The 13,938-nt window shown below is 40.0% G+C and overlaps 2 protein-coding genes across 5 annotated transcripts in view; one reads left to right on the plus strand and one right to left on the minus strand.

Annotated features, from left to right (window-relative positions):
* The window catches only part of HPS5 (HPS5 biogenesis of lysosomal organelles complex 2 subunit 2), a 37,735-nt gene extending 33,118 nt beyond the window's left edge, over nt 1-4,617 (minus strand). For 2 of the 4 annotated variants that reach the window (XM_037522736.2, XM_037522732.2), the window contains exons 1-2: nt 4,229-4,617; nt 1,312-1,475 (exon numbers count right to left, since the gene is read on the minus strand). In XM_037522736.2, the coding sequence (XP_037378633.1) occupies nt 1,312-1,419 (108 nt within the window). In that variant the 5' untranslated portion in view covers nt 1,420-1,475; nt 4,229-4,617. Of the gene's footprint in view, nt 1-1,311; nt 1,476-2,473; nt 2,640-3,622; nt 4,203-4,228 lie in introns of those variants that run through there. The other 2 variants (XM_037522733.2, XM_037522735.2) reach the window with 2 other exon arrangements.
* GTF2H1 (general transcription factor IIH subunit 1) overlaps nt 4,378-13,938 on the plus strand; it is a 33,912-nt gene continuing 24,351 nt past the window's right edge. Inside the window, exons 1-2 of the mRNA XM_037522737.2 lie at nt 4,378-4,837; nt 10,937-11,105. Coding sequence (XP_037378634.1) covers nt 10,952-11,105 — 154 coding nt within the window. The 5' untranslated portion in view covers nt 4,378-4,837; nt 10,937-10,951. The remainder of the gene's footprint in view (nt 4,838-10,936; nt 11,106-13,938) is intronic.

Raw genomic sequence — 13,938 nt, forward strand, 5'->3', positions numbered from 1 at the left:
GCCAAGTGACTCAACTGCAGCAATACAAAGCCTGCTGGAGTGACTTGAAAGCTTTACCATCCTAGATAAAAAGGTGAGTCTAAAGATAAGAAAGTATTTGTCCTTAGCCCTCTCTTTTGTTTGAGATGCTAATGGGGACATGAAGACAGAAACCAAGACATTTACTGTATTTACAACCTTGACCAAAAGCCAATATAGGAATGATGGTAGAATAGGAAACATGAAGAGCCTGAGTGTTCAGGAATATCATTAGGTGACTATACAAAACCCAGAAACACTAACCTATAACAAGGTTATAAATACCTTTCTTGCTTACGCACTTATTAGTAAGATATTCCGTAACTTGCGTCTGAAAAAACATCTGACTGATATTGACCCTCAAAATTGCTGTCATATTACTTTTCCTGTTACTTCCTATTCTCCCTTTGCTCAGAGGCAAGAAAGGTATTTTGGGATAGGAGCAAGAAGTCTCAAGAACAATTTTGGAATTGGTTATGAGATTTTTGTTTCTACCCATGTCATTCTTAGGTATAATCAAAAGAACTCAGGATTTGAAGAAAGCACATCCTCTCTCCTTCAGAGCTAACATCTTTTGTTCAGTTCCTTAAAACAGAAGATACGTCAAACTTATGTTTTTTACAATGAGCGTAGTATAAGTGCAATGGTTCATGTTGCTCAAAATGTGAAGTAGTATACTCATTTATACATTTTAACTTCAAATACATTACTTTCTGAGAGAAGACAGAAAAACAAATGAGAAAAAATATTTAGCAATCAATATCATGGATTCCAAATATGGGACAGAAGAATTCAAGTAACAGTTCAGAAATAGGTCAAGAAAGAGCTATGGGCCTTACCTCTATGTAAGGTATGTAAGGTATGTAAGCACAGGTAAGAACACCCAAGGTTCTATAAAACACAAGGAACTGGGGGGCAGGGGCACATGAAACAAAGAGCACACAAAAATACGAATACAGAAATAAAACTGATACAAGGATTAAGAAATTCACCTTCAGGGGCCTCCCCGGTGGCGCAGCGGTTGAACGCTGGGTAGCGAAGCTGCCAGCAGCCTCTGCAGCATTGGTTCGATCCCCGGCTGCTCCCTGGCCACCAGAGGAGGGTCCCACATGGCGCGTAGACCTCTCCTGGCGCCCACTGCTCCCCTCAGCAGTGTACTTTGGTCCTTCTGCCTGCTCTGCTCCCCGCTCTGGCTCTGGTGAATTCTCTCACCCTCCCACGCTTCTGACTGTATCCAGTGCTTATAAATAAATAAATAAATCTTTAAAAAAAAAAAAAGAAAAAGAAATTCACCTTTAGACGACTGGAGTCCAGTCTCAGGGCTGAAAGTAATGGATCCAGAGACTCAAATTCTGCAAGAACATGGCTGTAGGACTCCGGTATCACTGGCACAAAAGTCATTTAGCCAGAAAGTTGAAACTACGTTGAGTAATAGGCACAGGATTCCTTACTAAAACCTGCGAAACAATGTAAGACACTTGCCATTATGCAGCATTCCACTAATGAATATATGAACAACAGAGAGTATCATGGTAGTGGGACAAGAATCTTTACTCTGGATATGATTAGCATCTAGATGGAATTAAATACACATAGGTATCATTGTATGAAACAGTCAACTAGTACTGCTAACATTTCCTAACTCTAAAATTCCCAGAGAATCAAGCCAGATTCTCTAGGCCCTCCATCCTATCCTACTCTATATAACAATATGAGGTAAGTACAATGTACACCATAGGATTTCAAAGGAAAGCTGGCCAACTTCTTCTACGGTAAAATACTAACTGCTGCATTTCTTTGAATTGTAAATCTTCTGTTTTTAAAAGAATCATATTAGAGGGCAATCTTTAAATGTACACCCTTATAGTCATCAGTTAACTATTCAATAGTGCTTAATAGGAATAGGTCATTGGATCTCTGCCCTGCCTACAAGAGGCTCCATAAGTATCTGCTGAATGAATGAATGCACCCACTACTAAGTAAGAAGTAAGGTGCAGGGAATTACAGCACAAAGAAGAACAAGAGCTTCAACAAAAGATACCTGATAGAAATTAACAAGATACAAGGTAGCAAATGCCAAATAACCAATAAAGACTTTAGAAACTGACACAAGATAAACATATGTCAGTTAAGAGAAGTTGCTGGGAGAAAGTAATGGATTCAGAGACTTAAATTCTGCAAGAACATGGCTGTAAGGACTGGGAGATGGTGTCAAAAAAACAACTTTAAATTTACCTTTCTTAGCAAAAATGGCTATCTTTGTGCTTACTCCTCCCTGAAACGACACCTTACTCTCCAAATCTACTTATTTAAGGTCCAGCAGAAGTACTACTTCCCAGAATTTTCAAGGTGGAAGAATACTTCATAATTAATTCAGTGCATAAATCTACTTAATTCAGTAATTAGTTTTGCCATAGATCCCTGAACATTTTCAGTCAAGGGAAGGAAGCACTACCTCTCATGAAACTGTCCAATCCACTCCTCCACAGTTCTGTTACAAGGTACTTTTTTGATATTGGGCTGAAATCTTATCATTTAGAACTTTATCATTTTAAATTGTGTCTTCTACAGCTGACTTCTTCCGAATGGCAAGGGGATAAGTTTACTCCTTCCAAAGCAACCTTTCAGGGGGGAAAAAAACTTTCAATATTTAAAAGTGTTATCAGGTTTGATAAAAATCTAACATACCCAATTTTTCAATCATTCTGACCATTTCCAAATCCCTCTGTTCTGGTCAACTTTCTTCAAAATCACTTTAGTTTGTCTGAAAATGTGGTGTCTAGACCTTAACATAATACTCCTTAAGTGGTTGGATTAACATAGACTAGAAACACTAATTTCTTTATCTGGACACAATGTTTTATCTTACAACCTAGTGTAACACCAGGTATGTTTTTTAAGTAGTCATGTTACACTTTTGATTCAACAGCAAGAGGTCAACTAAAATCCAAAGAAATTTTCACATAAAATCAATAAAATCTTCCCATCCGTCAACTACAGTAGAATTGAGCTCAAACTGAACACTGCTATTAATCAAATGTGACAATTGATATAAAGAGTGCCTAGAAATTTTAAAACTTTGTACAAACAAAAACAGGAGAATATTGATAATTGTTAATGTTGGGTTATGTGAACATAAGGATTCATTATCTTATCCTGTCTACTACTGTCTATGTCTGAAATTTTCCATAAAATTTTCTAAAGTACAAAGAAAAAAAAACTGTCTACAAACCTTCAATAGTTCTTCTTATATAATTTATGATCTCATCCCCACTGCTTTTTCCAACCCCATCTCCCACCTTACATTATCTTCTATTTTTCAACTATTCCGTGCTATCTTTTGTTCCTTTGAGTCTTTAAACTTTCTCTGCCTCCATGGCTTAATATACCTGTTTGTTTAATCTTCCCCCATGTAACAAAAGTCAGCTTTCTGTAAGTTGAGTTTAAGCATTACTTAAGTCAGTGACAATATCAGCCCACCAAATACTTAACCAATGCAAGGTGGCCATAAAAGTTTACCAAAGTCAAGGAAACAAGTTACTGAGGGGTCGCCTTGCCCAGGGTCACAGAGAGCCTAGGAGATGGACCTGTGTCTAGAATTTACCTGAGTTCAAACCTAATCCAGATATTCTCCCGCGCTGATGGAGAAAAAAAAAAAAAAGAGTACTAGGATCAAGAAAAGGTTTTTCTCATCGTTCCAGTACTCATTTTATTTACCAAATGAGTGTTTGCTGTTCACACACCAAATACAAACCACAGCGGTCTCCTTCCCCCAGCTGGGTGTGCAAATTAGCAAAACAGAGGAGGAAGCAAAAAGTAATGATATTACAAGCAGGGAAGTTGGAAATTCCCCTCTTCATAATGGAATCTTTCTATCCACGAAAATACAACTCTTCCACATCAGACAACGAATGGGCGACAAGCTCATTCATGCATTCAGTGGGTGTGCTGTGCCCCGCGCGGCTGCACGCTCCACCGGAGACAGTCCCGGCCCACGAGAAGGTCCTCGACTAGAGCACCTGCTACTTTTTTCGCAGCGTTGGCTTTAATACTGCATTCAGACCTCTGCAGGAGAGGAGCCTCGGAAAGCAAGTTCTCAAAATCAGGCTCCCACACCAGCCGCCCCGAGGGCTCAGTCCCGCTCCGCCAGCTCCACCACCCGCAGCCGCGGTGACTCAGCCCTTCCCCGGCTTCGGGTCGGGACACTCACCCCGCTCTGAGAACGGCACCTCGACTTCACCCTTCGCTACCGCTCCTCCTCCCCGGCGTACGTCATTCGAAGCGCCGGGGGACGCGGGGACACGCTGGGAACGGTACTTCCTAGTCACGTGACAGGTCACGCCCCTGCTTGCGCGTGGTCCCTCCCCCTCAGGCCGCGGTCGCAATTACGCTCCCTGTGGCCTGCAGTCAGCGGGCGACCGACGGCCGAAGACTCGGCGCCGACCCGGACCGGAGGAGCTCTAGGCCAAAGGGGGTGCGCCAGCCAGGATTCCGGTACCCTTCCACTGCTTGAGACGAGCGAGAGGAAATGAAACAGGCGGGAACTGGCAGGGGAGGGAGGAAGCCAGCGGAAGGTGTCATGGCGGCCGCGCTCTGGGTCACGTGGCCCGCAGGCCCGCCTTGGCACTTCCGGTCACGTGCCCGCAGAGTTCTCGCAGCCAGCGATGGAGGCGAGACCCCCCAGTAACAGAGGCGGTGGCGACGGCGGCGGCTGCAGGGTTTCAGCCTCTTCCCGGCAGCGTCTCTGAGAAACGCAGTGAGACTCCGCCCGACCCAGCCCAGTTACGCGCTCTCTGCCTAGGGGCGTCGCTCCCACCTGGTAAGTTTAGATCGAAGAATGGGGGTGGGTGGCTGGGTGGGTGAGTGAAGCGCTGACAGGCCCGGGGGCCGCAGGACCGCGCGGCTTCTGCCTCTTTTCCCTGCCCCCCTGTCGCGGTCGCCACGACTTCCAAGCCTGCCGTCTTGGTACCCCTTTATTATTCTGAAGCAGGGGAAAAGGAAACCCCCTAATCTACTTAACCTATAGGAAACCTATCCGTTCTCTGAGAGCACGGGCTCAGAAGATTTACCCAAAGCCATGATCAGACTTGATTCATGAGGATGAAGGAAGTGGAGGCCTCTCCCGGGCAGAAAAGCCTTTTCCCGTTAGGAAATGTGCCGTTCAGCCTTTCGATTTCTGGAAGAGAGACGCTTTCCCCTTCGTGTCCGCTCACATTTTGCCTCATCTGTCATTCTTGCCGCTCTTAAAACTTTCTGACACATGTGCCACTTCACACCCCAAATTTGGTCTGTACCCAGGTTCGATTGTCTGACGATGACGGGAAATAATTCATTGCAAGATACATGCAAGACATAGTACGCATAAATCCCTCGATGTCCTCAGAGGTTAAATGGACCAAGGAGATGTATCCGATTAACTCTTAAATATCTATTTTATGGCCTATAAAATGGGGGAAGGGAGAGAGATTTAAAAATATATTTTTTTGCTCATTAGAAAAGACCCTATTTTAAAAACTAAGTGTGTTATAGGACCGGGAGAGGGGCAGCCCAAACCCCGCAAACCTGTCTATTTTAAATGGGTTCTGCCATCCTCCGTATTAGGGGGAAAAGGATGTCCTAAAGCTAATTCCGTACAGGCTTTGTGGACCCCACCCCCACCCCAGGCCAAAGCCAAAGACACTGGGAACTCCAAATCCCATCACCACCAAAGGGAAGGTGGCTGGGACCTGAGGGTGGGGTTAAGCAGCCAGGTTGATATAAGGCAGACACGTGGGCTTTGGAGGGGTCCCCCATTTTGGCTCTCCACCAGCTAGCAGCGTTCGGCCAGCTCTGAAAGTGCCTTTGGGTTTCCAGGTCGGCGATCGGGTAGGATGCATTAAAGACTTTATTTTCTCCCTGAGTTGTACATTTTCCTTATTTTCTTTTCCCTTGTAAATAAACCTTTTATTAACCTTTTGTGTATGCCTGCAGTGGAGTATTAATAAGTCCTTTTTAAGCACGCAGGTGAGGACCCACAGCCAGGCAACCCGCTCAATATCGGGGCTGCCCTATAACAAGTGGTTTGAAATGTATCTTGAAGTTAAGTATTGACTGCAAAAAAAAGCCTTTTAACTATTTCTTCCCATGAATTCTTAAAGGGCACCCCAATATAAAACAGCATTCTCTGGTGGAATTGAATTTGGGAGAGCCAAGCCTCACCCACTTAGTGTCCCCTCTTGGAACATAGTTTGAAAATCTCTCTACTGGTCTTTGATATGTCAGGTTGCCCACCAGGAGATAAGATTTGTGGAAGTCAAAACTACAAGAGTTGAGTTGGAAAGGTCATAACAGCAGGGATGATAACCTCTGGTATGAGGCCTACTCAGTTAACAGAAGAATTGGGCTCTGGAGAGAACTTTGTACCATTTAGCAACACTAAGACCCTCTTTAAGAAAAGAGGAGTAATTTGAGTCCTTCAACCTGATCTGCGCCCCTCAGCCAACATTTAACAATACACTAAGCCAATTTTTTTGTTTCTCCTAGTAATAGTAAATACATATGGCTGTGCAAGTGTAAAAAAGTAATCCACACAAATGCAGAGGATTCTTGAAAAGTTTTAGGAAGATTGGGGAAAAGAGGAATCAGCTAATAGTAATAAACCAAATGATCAGCTCCACTCAGTTGTAAATCTTTCTGTATGTTCTGCCCTCAGGACTTAACCTCTTCCCCTGCAGGTCTGTCTTTCCACCTTGTGGCCTTCTGTTCTGTGTGCTCTGTATGTTTTTCCCCAACCATGAGAACCTTGTCTACTGTACCTTCGCTTCCCTATGCTTTTGACCACTGTTTCTAACTCATGAATATTAATGATAAAGGTATCTTTGTTTTCTTCCTTTGCCTCTCTCCTTCCTTCAGTGTGGCAGTGTCAGGCATCTAATAGTTCTTTTTCCCACTTTCCCAGCTTACTGCTCTTTCCTCGATTTTGTTGATATACTCTTGTCATCATGCAGTATTACTGAGTAGGAGCACATATTTCTTTTTATCTTGTCCCTTTCTTTTGAATTTTCCTTCTCTACCTCTCCCTGCACCGCTATACAGTGAGAAAATGTTCAGTTTAAAATTGCCACATCAGTTATTCCCTTTAAAATCTTGTCATTGTAAGTACCCTGTAACAGTACGTTTTGGTCACTCTTTGCCTGCTTCCAAGGTCTTATTCTCTGTAATGCTGAATTGTTAAAATGTTTTTGGATTGCCTGGTGGCAAGCAACATTCCATATCTCCATTTTGTGAGCTGGCAGATATGACCTCTTTCTCTCTCTCTCTCTCTCTCTCTCTCTCTCTCTCTCAATCCTTTACTTTCCACATTCTGCCTTTTCCCCCTCAATTTATTTCTGCACATTGGAAGGGAGGATGTAGGTAATGGAAAAACTAAGCTGCAGTAATTTAAATATTTCTATACAACAGTTTCAAATTCCTTTTATCACTCTTTCCTTATAGCCAGAAGTTAGAATCTTTATGAGGAATTGGTATTCTGATCTGTGAATTGAGAGCTGTGGTGCTTCCTAGAGTTTAGCTAAGAATGTATGTACAAGGGTTTCTTGTATTTTAGTGAAATTATATTTAACAACAGAGGTCTTAGATTCACAGATACTTCCTGCACTCTCGATATGTAGACCAAACTGTGCTGCTGGATACTGTATTTCAGTGAACTCACATGGAGCCTCTGCCCTCTTTATGAAGCTTAAAGTCTGCCAGGGGAAACAGACATTAAGACAGAACTTATAAAAATAAATTAGTTGTGATTAGTGCTGTGGAGAGAATAGGGGACCTTGCCTAGTAACCCTGAAAATTAGAGGAGACCAAAAATATCAGTGATGGTGAAAAAATAAAAATGAACTGATGGCAAGGGAGGGGCGAGGCAGGTCAGAGTAAGATATGTACATTTAACTGCAGTTTTTTTTTTTTTTTAAGATTTATTTATTTATTTATACAAGCACTGGGTACAGTCAGAAGCACGGGAGGGTGAGAGAATTCACCAGAGCCAGAGGGGGAGCAGAGCAGGCAGAAGGACGAAGTACACTGCTGAGGGGAGCAGCGGGCGGCAGGAGAGGTCTGCGCGCCATGTGGGACCCTCCTCCGGTGGCCGGGGAGCAGCCGGGGATCGAACCGGCGCTGCAGAGGCTGCGGGCAGCTTCGCAACCCAGCGCTCAACTGCTGCGCCACCGGGGAGGCCCTAACTGCAGTTTTTTTAACTGACATTTTTTTTTAATTTAATGAAGTTGGTTTTTTTTTTTTTAGCTGCAACTTTTAACTGCAAATGAATAGTACCTTTACTGGATTATCTTGCTATTTAAAGAAGCTTTGTGGCACATTATTTCATAAATCAAATAAGGAAAGCTGGATTTTTACCTAGCCACTTTGTTTAAATGTAATTGCACCTATATTTTTGTAAATGAAACTGTAAATTTTATAAAGAGTTCTACTGAGAAGTGTTTGCCACCCACAAAGTCTCCTTCAAGAAAAATGTAGAACTCACAAATTCATTGAAAGATATCCCCACCGCTTCTATTGAACTTCCTAAAACTGGTCCATGTACAGTTTAACAGGGGATGCTACAGATCATCTGGGAAATTTGCCAAGCAAATTAGCACAAGACAGTTTACCGTCCTACCCAATATGCAATAAACTTATCTCCAATTTACATTTTAAAGTTCCCCTAAATGTAGTTTTAATATGAATGGGTTTTGCATGTTATATGAGATTTATGTACTTCCCAATTGGTTTAAAGAAGTTGACTCTAATAGACTGTCAGTCTGATTTATTTTCTACTTTATCGTTTACCTTAGCTCATCTTTCCTTCCTTACCTTTCCAAATCAAAAATGTTACTATGTTTTTTGGCAAAGCTAACACTTCCCATTTGTTGCCTGTCAGCCCAGTTAACTGGGGACTTCTGCTGTCACCTGTCCTTGCCACTGCGCTTCCTCTACCTTTGAACGCACTTCAAGTTTTTCTATAATTAACCTCTTGCCCTGCTTCCTACTCCATCTTTCAATTTCTCAAAGTCTGTTTCTTTCATCTGCAGGATGGAACTATTAATAGCACCTGCCTCAGGATTGTTAACTGGGGATTGAATGAGATAGTGCCAATAAAGAACATAGCTAATGTCTGGTACATATTATAAAGAAATAATTTCTAGATAGATTTTTTTTTAATTTAGAATATAGAATCAAAGTATTTGCTTTTTTTACTTTTATCACTTAACAGTTTATTTTGTCGTATCATTAAGTGGACTTAAAACAGTGGTTTTTAAATTTTTAAATGGCAATGACCTTGTAATCTTACTTAGGAGGACATGAAATAAACAAATTGGTTAAAAGTTGGTATGTTAAGAATTTTAACTCATCAAATATAGTGTATAGATATTAAAATTATAGCTATTATAAAAGCAGGGGGAAATATTTTCAATGACAAGTAAAAAACAAGATGATTGGATATGTTTCATGATTATGTTTGGAACATGGGTACAAATAAGCACAATTCAAAGTTAAGAAAATTGATGTTAGGGCTGTGGGGTAATGGAATGGGATTTCCATTATTTTTAATGCCTGGCACTCTTACTAATGGAGTGCCATATGTCTCTAAAAGGAGAATCGTAGGTCTCAGTTACTTTTAATACCTTATGACACATCGAGTAGTGTACCTATTTGTTTTCACTTCCAGGAAAAAATGTTTCAGAAAGCTCCATGTGTTTGTTCAGGAAAATTTAATTCTAAGGACACCTAGATTTGCTAACTTCATTAAACTTATGCTTTATAACCTGAAGAAGTAAAATGTTTTAAAATTAGATTTTAAATCATTCCTTTGGAAATAAAAACTAAATCATACCCTTACCAGCAATGGCATATATGTGACATTTGTGTTTCTACTTCCCCATTCCAGCCTAAGATAGACATCAATCATGGCATCTGCTGTTGAGCCCAGACAACTTCAGAGTCCTCTGCAGCCTCATATTCCAGAAAGCCACACTCAAGCCTCTAGGATTTGAGTTGAATATTTAACATTCCCAGTATTGGGGAGAAGTGAGAAGTCTGTGCTGTCACTACATAACAATTAACCATATGCAAGTGAATCTTTAGCCAGGACAATGCAGAGCAATTGAAGACAGTGACTTGTTAGAGATAGGGGAAATAATATCTGCAGTGTTAAGAATTATTCCAGATACACAGGAGGAATCTTAGACCAAGAAAATGGTATGTTTTTAGGTCTGTGAGTGGTGCTGGGACACACACAAACTCTGTGACTTTAAATTTCACTTGAAACAAATTTGAAACTTATATGTAGGCAAATCATGCATTTTAAGGTTTGAGAATATAGCAGGAAAATAAAAATAAATGGGAAATATTCTAATTAGCATAAGCAGAAATGGTTTAAAAACTGACAATTATTATAAACTGGGAGTACTATGTAAATTCACACTAAGAACAAAATTAAATTTGATTTCAAAGAAATAATGCTGTACAATTTTATCTTCAGTTTTGAATGAGGGCAGAGACTTTTCCTTTCTTACAAATTTTTTACAGCTGGGCCTCCCTGGTGGCGCAGGCAGTTGAGCATAGTGCTATGAAGCTGTCCGCAGCCTCTGCATTGGCAGTTCGATCCTCACCAGCCGCGAAGATACCCACATGGCGGGGCAGACCTCTTCTGTCTTGCCTGCTGCTCCCCTCAGCAGTGTATTTCAGTTGGTCTGCCTGTTCTGTTCCCTGCTCTGTCTCTGGTGAATCCTCTCGCCCTCCCACACATCTAGCCTGTACCCCGGTTCTTGTATAAAAATAAATCTTAAAAAAAAAAATTCGTACCATTTAAGTTGTAGATTTGGAAGAAATTCTAGAAGTCAGCAAATCCCAACCTTGACTGAATGTGAAATCTTTTTATCTCTATTAGCATCATCTAGCCATTATGGCAACTTCATCTGAAGAAGTTTTGCTAATTGTAAAGAAGGTGCGTCAAAAGAAGCAGGATGGAGCACTGTACCTCATGGCAGAAAGAATTGCTTGGGCACCTGAAGGCAAAGATAGATTTACAATCAGCCATATGTATGCAGATATTAAATGTAAGTCAACTATAAAGTCTGATGTATGTCAAATATATTAATAGTTTTATAGGAAGATTGCTTATACAGTCTTTATGGGTTTGTTATATCTAAAAAAAATTAGTCATACAGAAATAATTATAAAATGCGATCATTGAATGTATTATTCTGTAATCTGCTTTTTCTGCTTAATAGTGTGTACAACTTTACATATGTAATTCTATCTCATAAAAAGATCTCAATATTTCCTTCTTTTAAGAGTTGCATAATATGCCACTGAATATGAATGGATGTACAATCATGTATTGAACTAGTCCTCTGTTAAAGGGCATTTAGAAAGTTTCTGGAATTTTCTTATTGCAAACCACATTGCAGTATAGATCTGTGCAATAATTTTTTTGCATGTGGAATACATCCCTGTAGTGGAGTTACTGGTTCAAACAGTTCATGCATTTAAAATACTGATAGATGATGCCTAAATGTCCTTTAATAAAATTGTAACATTTAAGCAAGTTGTCTAATTAATCTTTAGTTATGTAGCCATTATCTGTTGACAATATATACTCAATATATTGAATGCAAATGGGAGAAATACAGATCATAAATTTCTTTAAATTATTTTATTACATCATTGTTAATTTGGGGACATTATTTGATTTCTCCCTTCAGGTGTTGTGCCCCTAGCTCTTCCACCACCATAGCAGCTGTGGTCCATCTCCCCAGTCCCTTATACTCTTCCCTTCCCTGTTTTGACCCCTCTGCCTCCCCCTCCCCTGCAGAACATAAATATTTTTAACTGGACATGCGTCAGCACAGTGCACTGTGGTCCAGCAGAAACAGCTGTCCTTAAGTGAGAGAAGCAATCTACAAAGTAATATTTATGGAAAAAAAATTTTCTCAATAAAATAAAATTTGGAAAAAGTATTTTAAGATGCCTATTTTTTAAATTTTAACATACAAAGGCTAAAATCAAAACCCCTTTGTCTTTCCAATTTTTCAATATTAACTTTGAACTTAACTACCCAAAGAGTATGGTATTTGTGCTTAAAACTAGCAAGTGAATCCTGATATTTAGAACCTTTACTCCAAAAAGTACTTCTCCAAAACACCTAAGTAAAAATGTTGAATAGGAGAGACCCAGGGAGCCTGGGTAACAAATCCTTTGATAAATTTTATCTTAATTATGACCATTAATATGGATTAATTTTCTTGGGTATAAGACCCTTCTAAATAAAATCCTGTGTAGACTTAAAGGAACATAACATTTTGGAAAATAGACAAACCCTCAGTTTACGAGTCTCAATTTACAAATGTCTTTTGTGTATGAAGAACTGCTTTAAGGACTTAGCTTTACTTTGTTGCTGGAAATGACCAAGACCCTCCCCTTTCTCAACTAAAATAGCTCAAACTCTTAATTATCAAAAGGAAATACTATTTAAAACTTATAATTGGGCCTCCCTGGTGGCTCAAGGGATAAAGACACAACCTGTGAAGCTATCCACAGCCACTGCAGCACGAGTTCATTCCCCAGCCAGGGACCTACCCACATGGCGCAGCAGACCTCTCCTGACTTGCCCACTGCTCCCCTCAGCTGTGTATTTCAGTCAGTCTGCCTGTTCTGCTTCCCTCTCTGTCTCTGGTGAATCCTCTCACTCCCTCCCCATCTCTGGCCTGTACCCCAGTTCTTGTATGCATAAATAAAACTTAGCATTACTCCTTAGTACTGCTTAAGCTATCTGGTTGTTTGTCCACTATCCTGGTAATGTTACCTCCTTTTAAGACTTTGTTTCTGTGGAAATAAGCCTCACATTGTATGATTGAGTCTTACAAATTAACTGCAGTGCACTCATAACTTAGGAACTGCTTTTATTTGCATTTCTCTTAAATGAGAAGCTAACTTTGCAAAATACACACTATTTGTTATACCCACAATATGCAATAAAGAAATGCCTATCTCCTGTCTTAGAACAGTTCTTCTCAGCTATCAGGGAGGAAAGTACATACCCAAATCTAAGTCTGCAGCAGATCAGTTTTCATTTTAAGTTTGAAAGAATGCCCATTTCTTGAAGAAGCCATTAAAACTTTTCAGTAAATTAATAAGATAAAAATGAGCACCTTAAGCATTTTAAGTTAACTAGTTAAAAAAACTCCAGAAGTAGGCCTCTTGAGAGGAAAGATTTAAGATAGAGCAAGGATGAAGCAGTGACTGGAAAAAAAAAAGTGGAAAGGAGTTAAGATTTTTTGGTTTTGTTTTTTTGCGGAATGGGGTAATGAAACAGGCTGGACGATGGTATAAATTGCTTCATATTGCTACCTTGAACAGTAAGGTATTTCGAACTGCAGTCTAGAAATAGCATCTTTACTGAGAAAGTTTCTTTTTAAAGGGTTAGTAGATTGGTTTGGCCTGAGAGCCATAGGCAACATGTTTACTTTACCATAAGTCACCCACTTATGAGACAAAGGCCCTTCACCTATTGTTTCTCTTTTAAAAAATAAAAACATTACTATTTCCGTGAGCCACTCTTTGACAATATAAATTCTCCCTTTTAGGTGTGTTTTGATATTTCCAACCCCAATTTATTATAAAAATCTCCAGTTACAGAAATATGTAAAGAATGGTACAATGTTTACATACTGTATCTCATCTACAGTTACTATTTTGCTACAGTTGCTTTTTTTAAACATAAACTATGACATTAGCACACCAAGAAAATATTAATAATAAAGATCCAGACCATTGTTACATTTTTCCAGTTCTCCCAATAATGTGTTTTATATCTTTTTTTTTTTTTAAACCAATATCCAGTCTAGGTTTGGTGGGGGATTTTTTTGAGTAGAAGAACTGAGTGGTAGG

This window comes from Talpa occidentalis, unplaced genomic scaffold (genome assembly GCF_014898055.3).
Source record: "Talpa occidentalis isolate TD23 unplaced genomic scaffold, MPIMG_talOcc4v2.1 talOcc4.3, whole genome shotgun sequence".
Classification (NCBI taxonomy): Eukaryota; Metazoa; Chordata; class Mammalia; order Eulipotyphla; family Talpidae; genus Talpa; species Talpa occidentalis.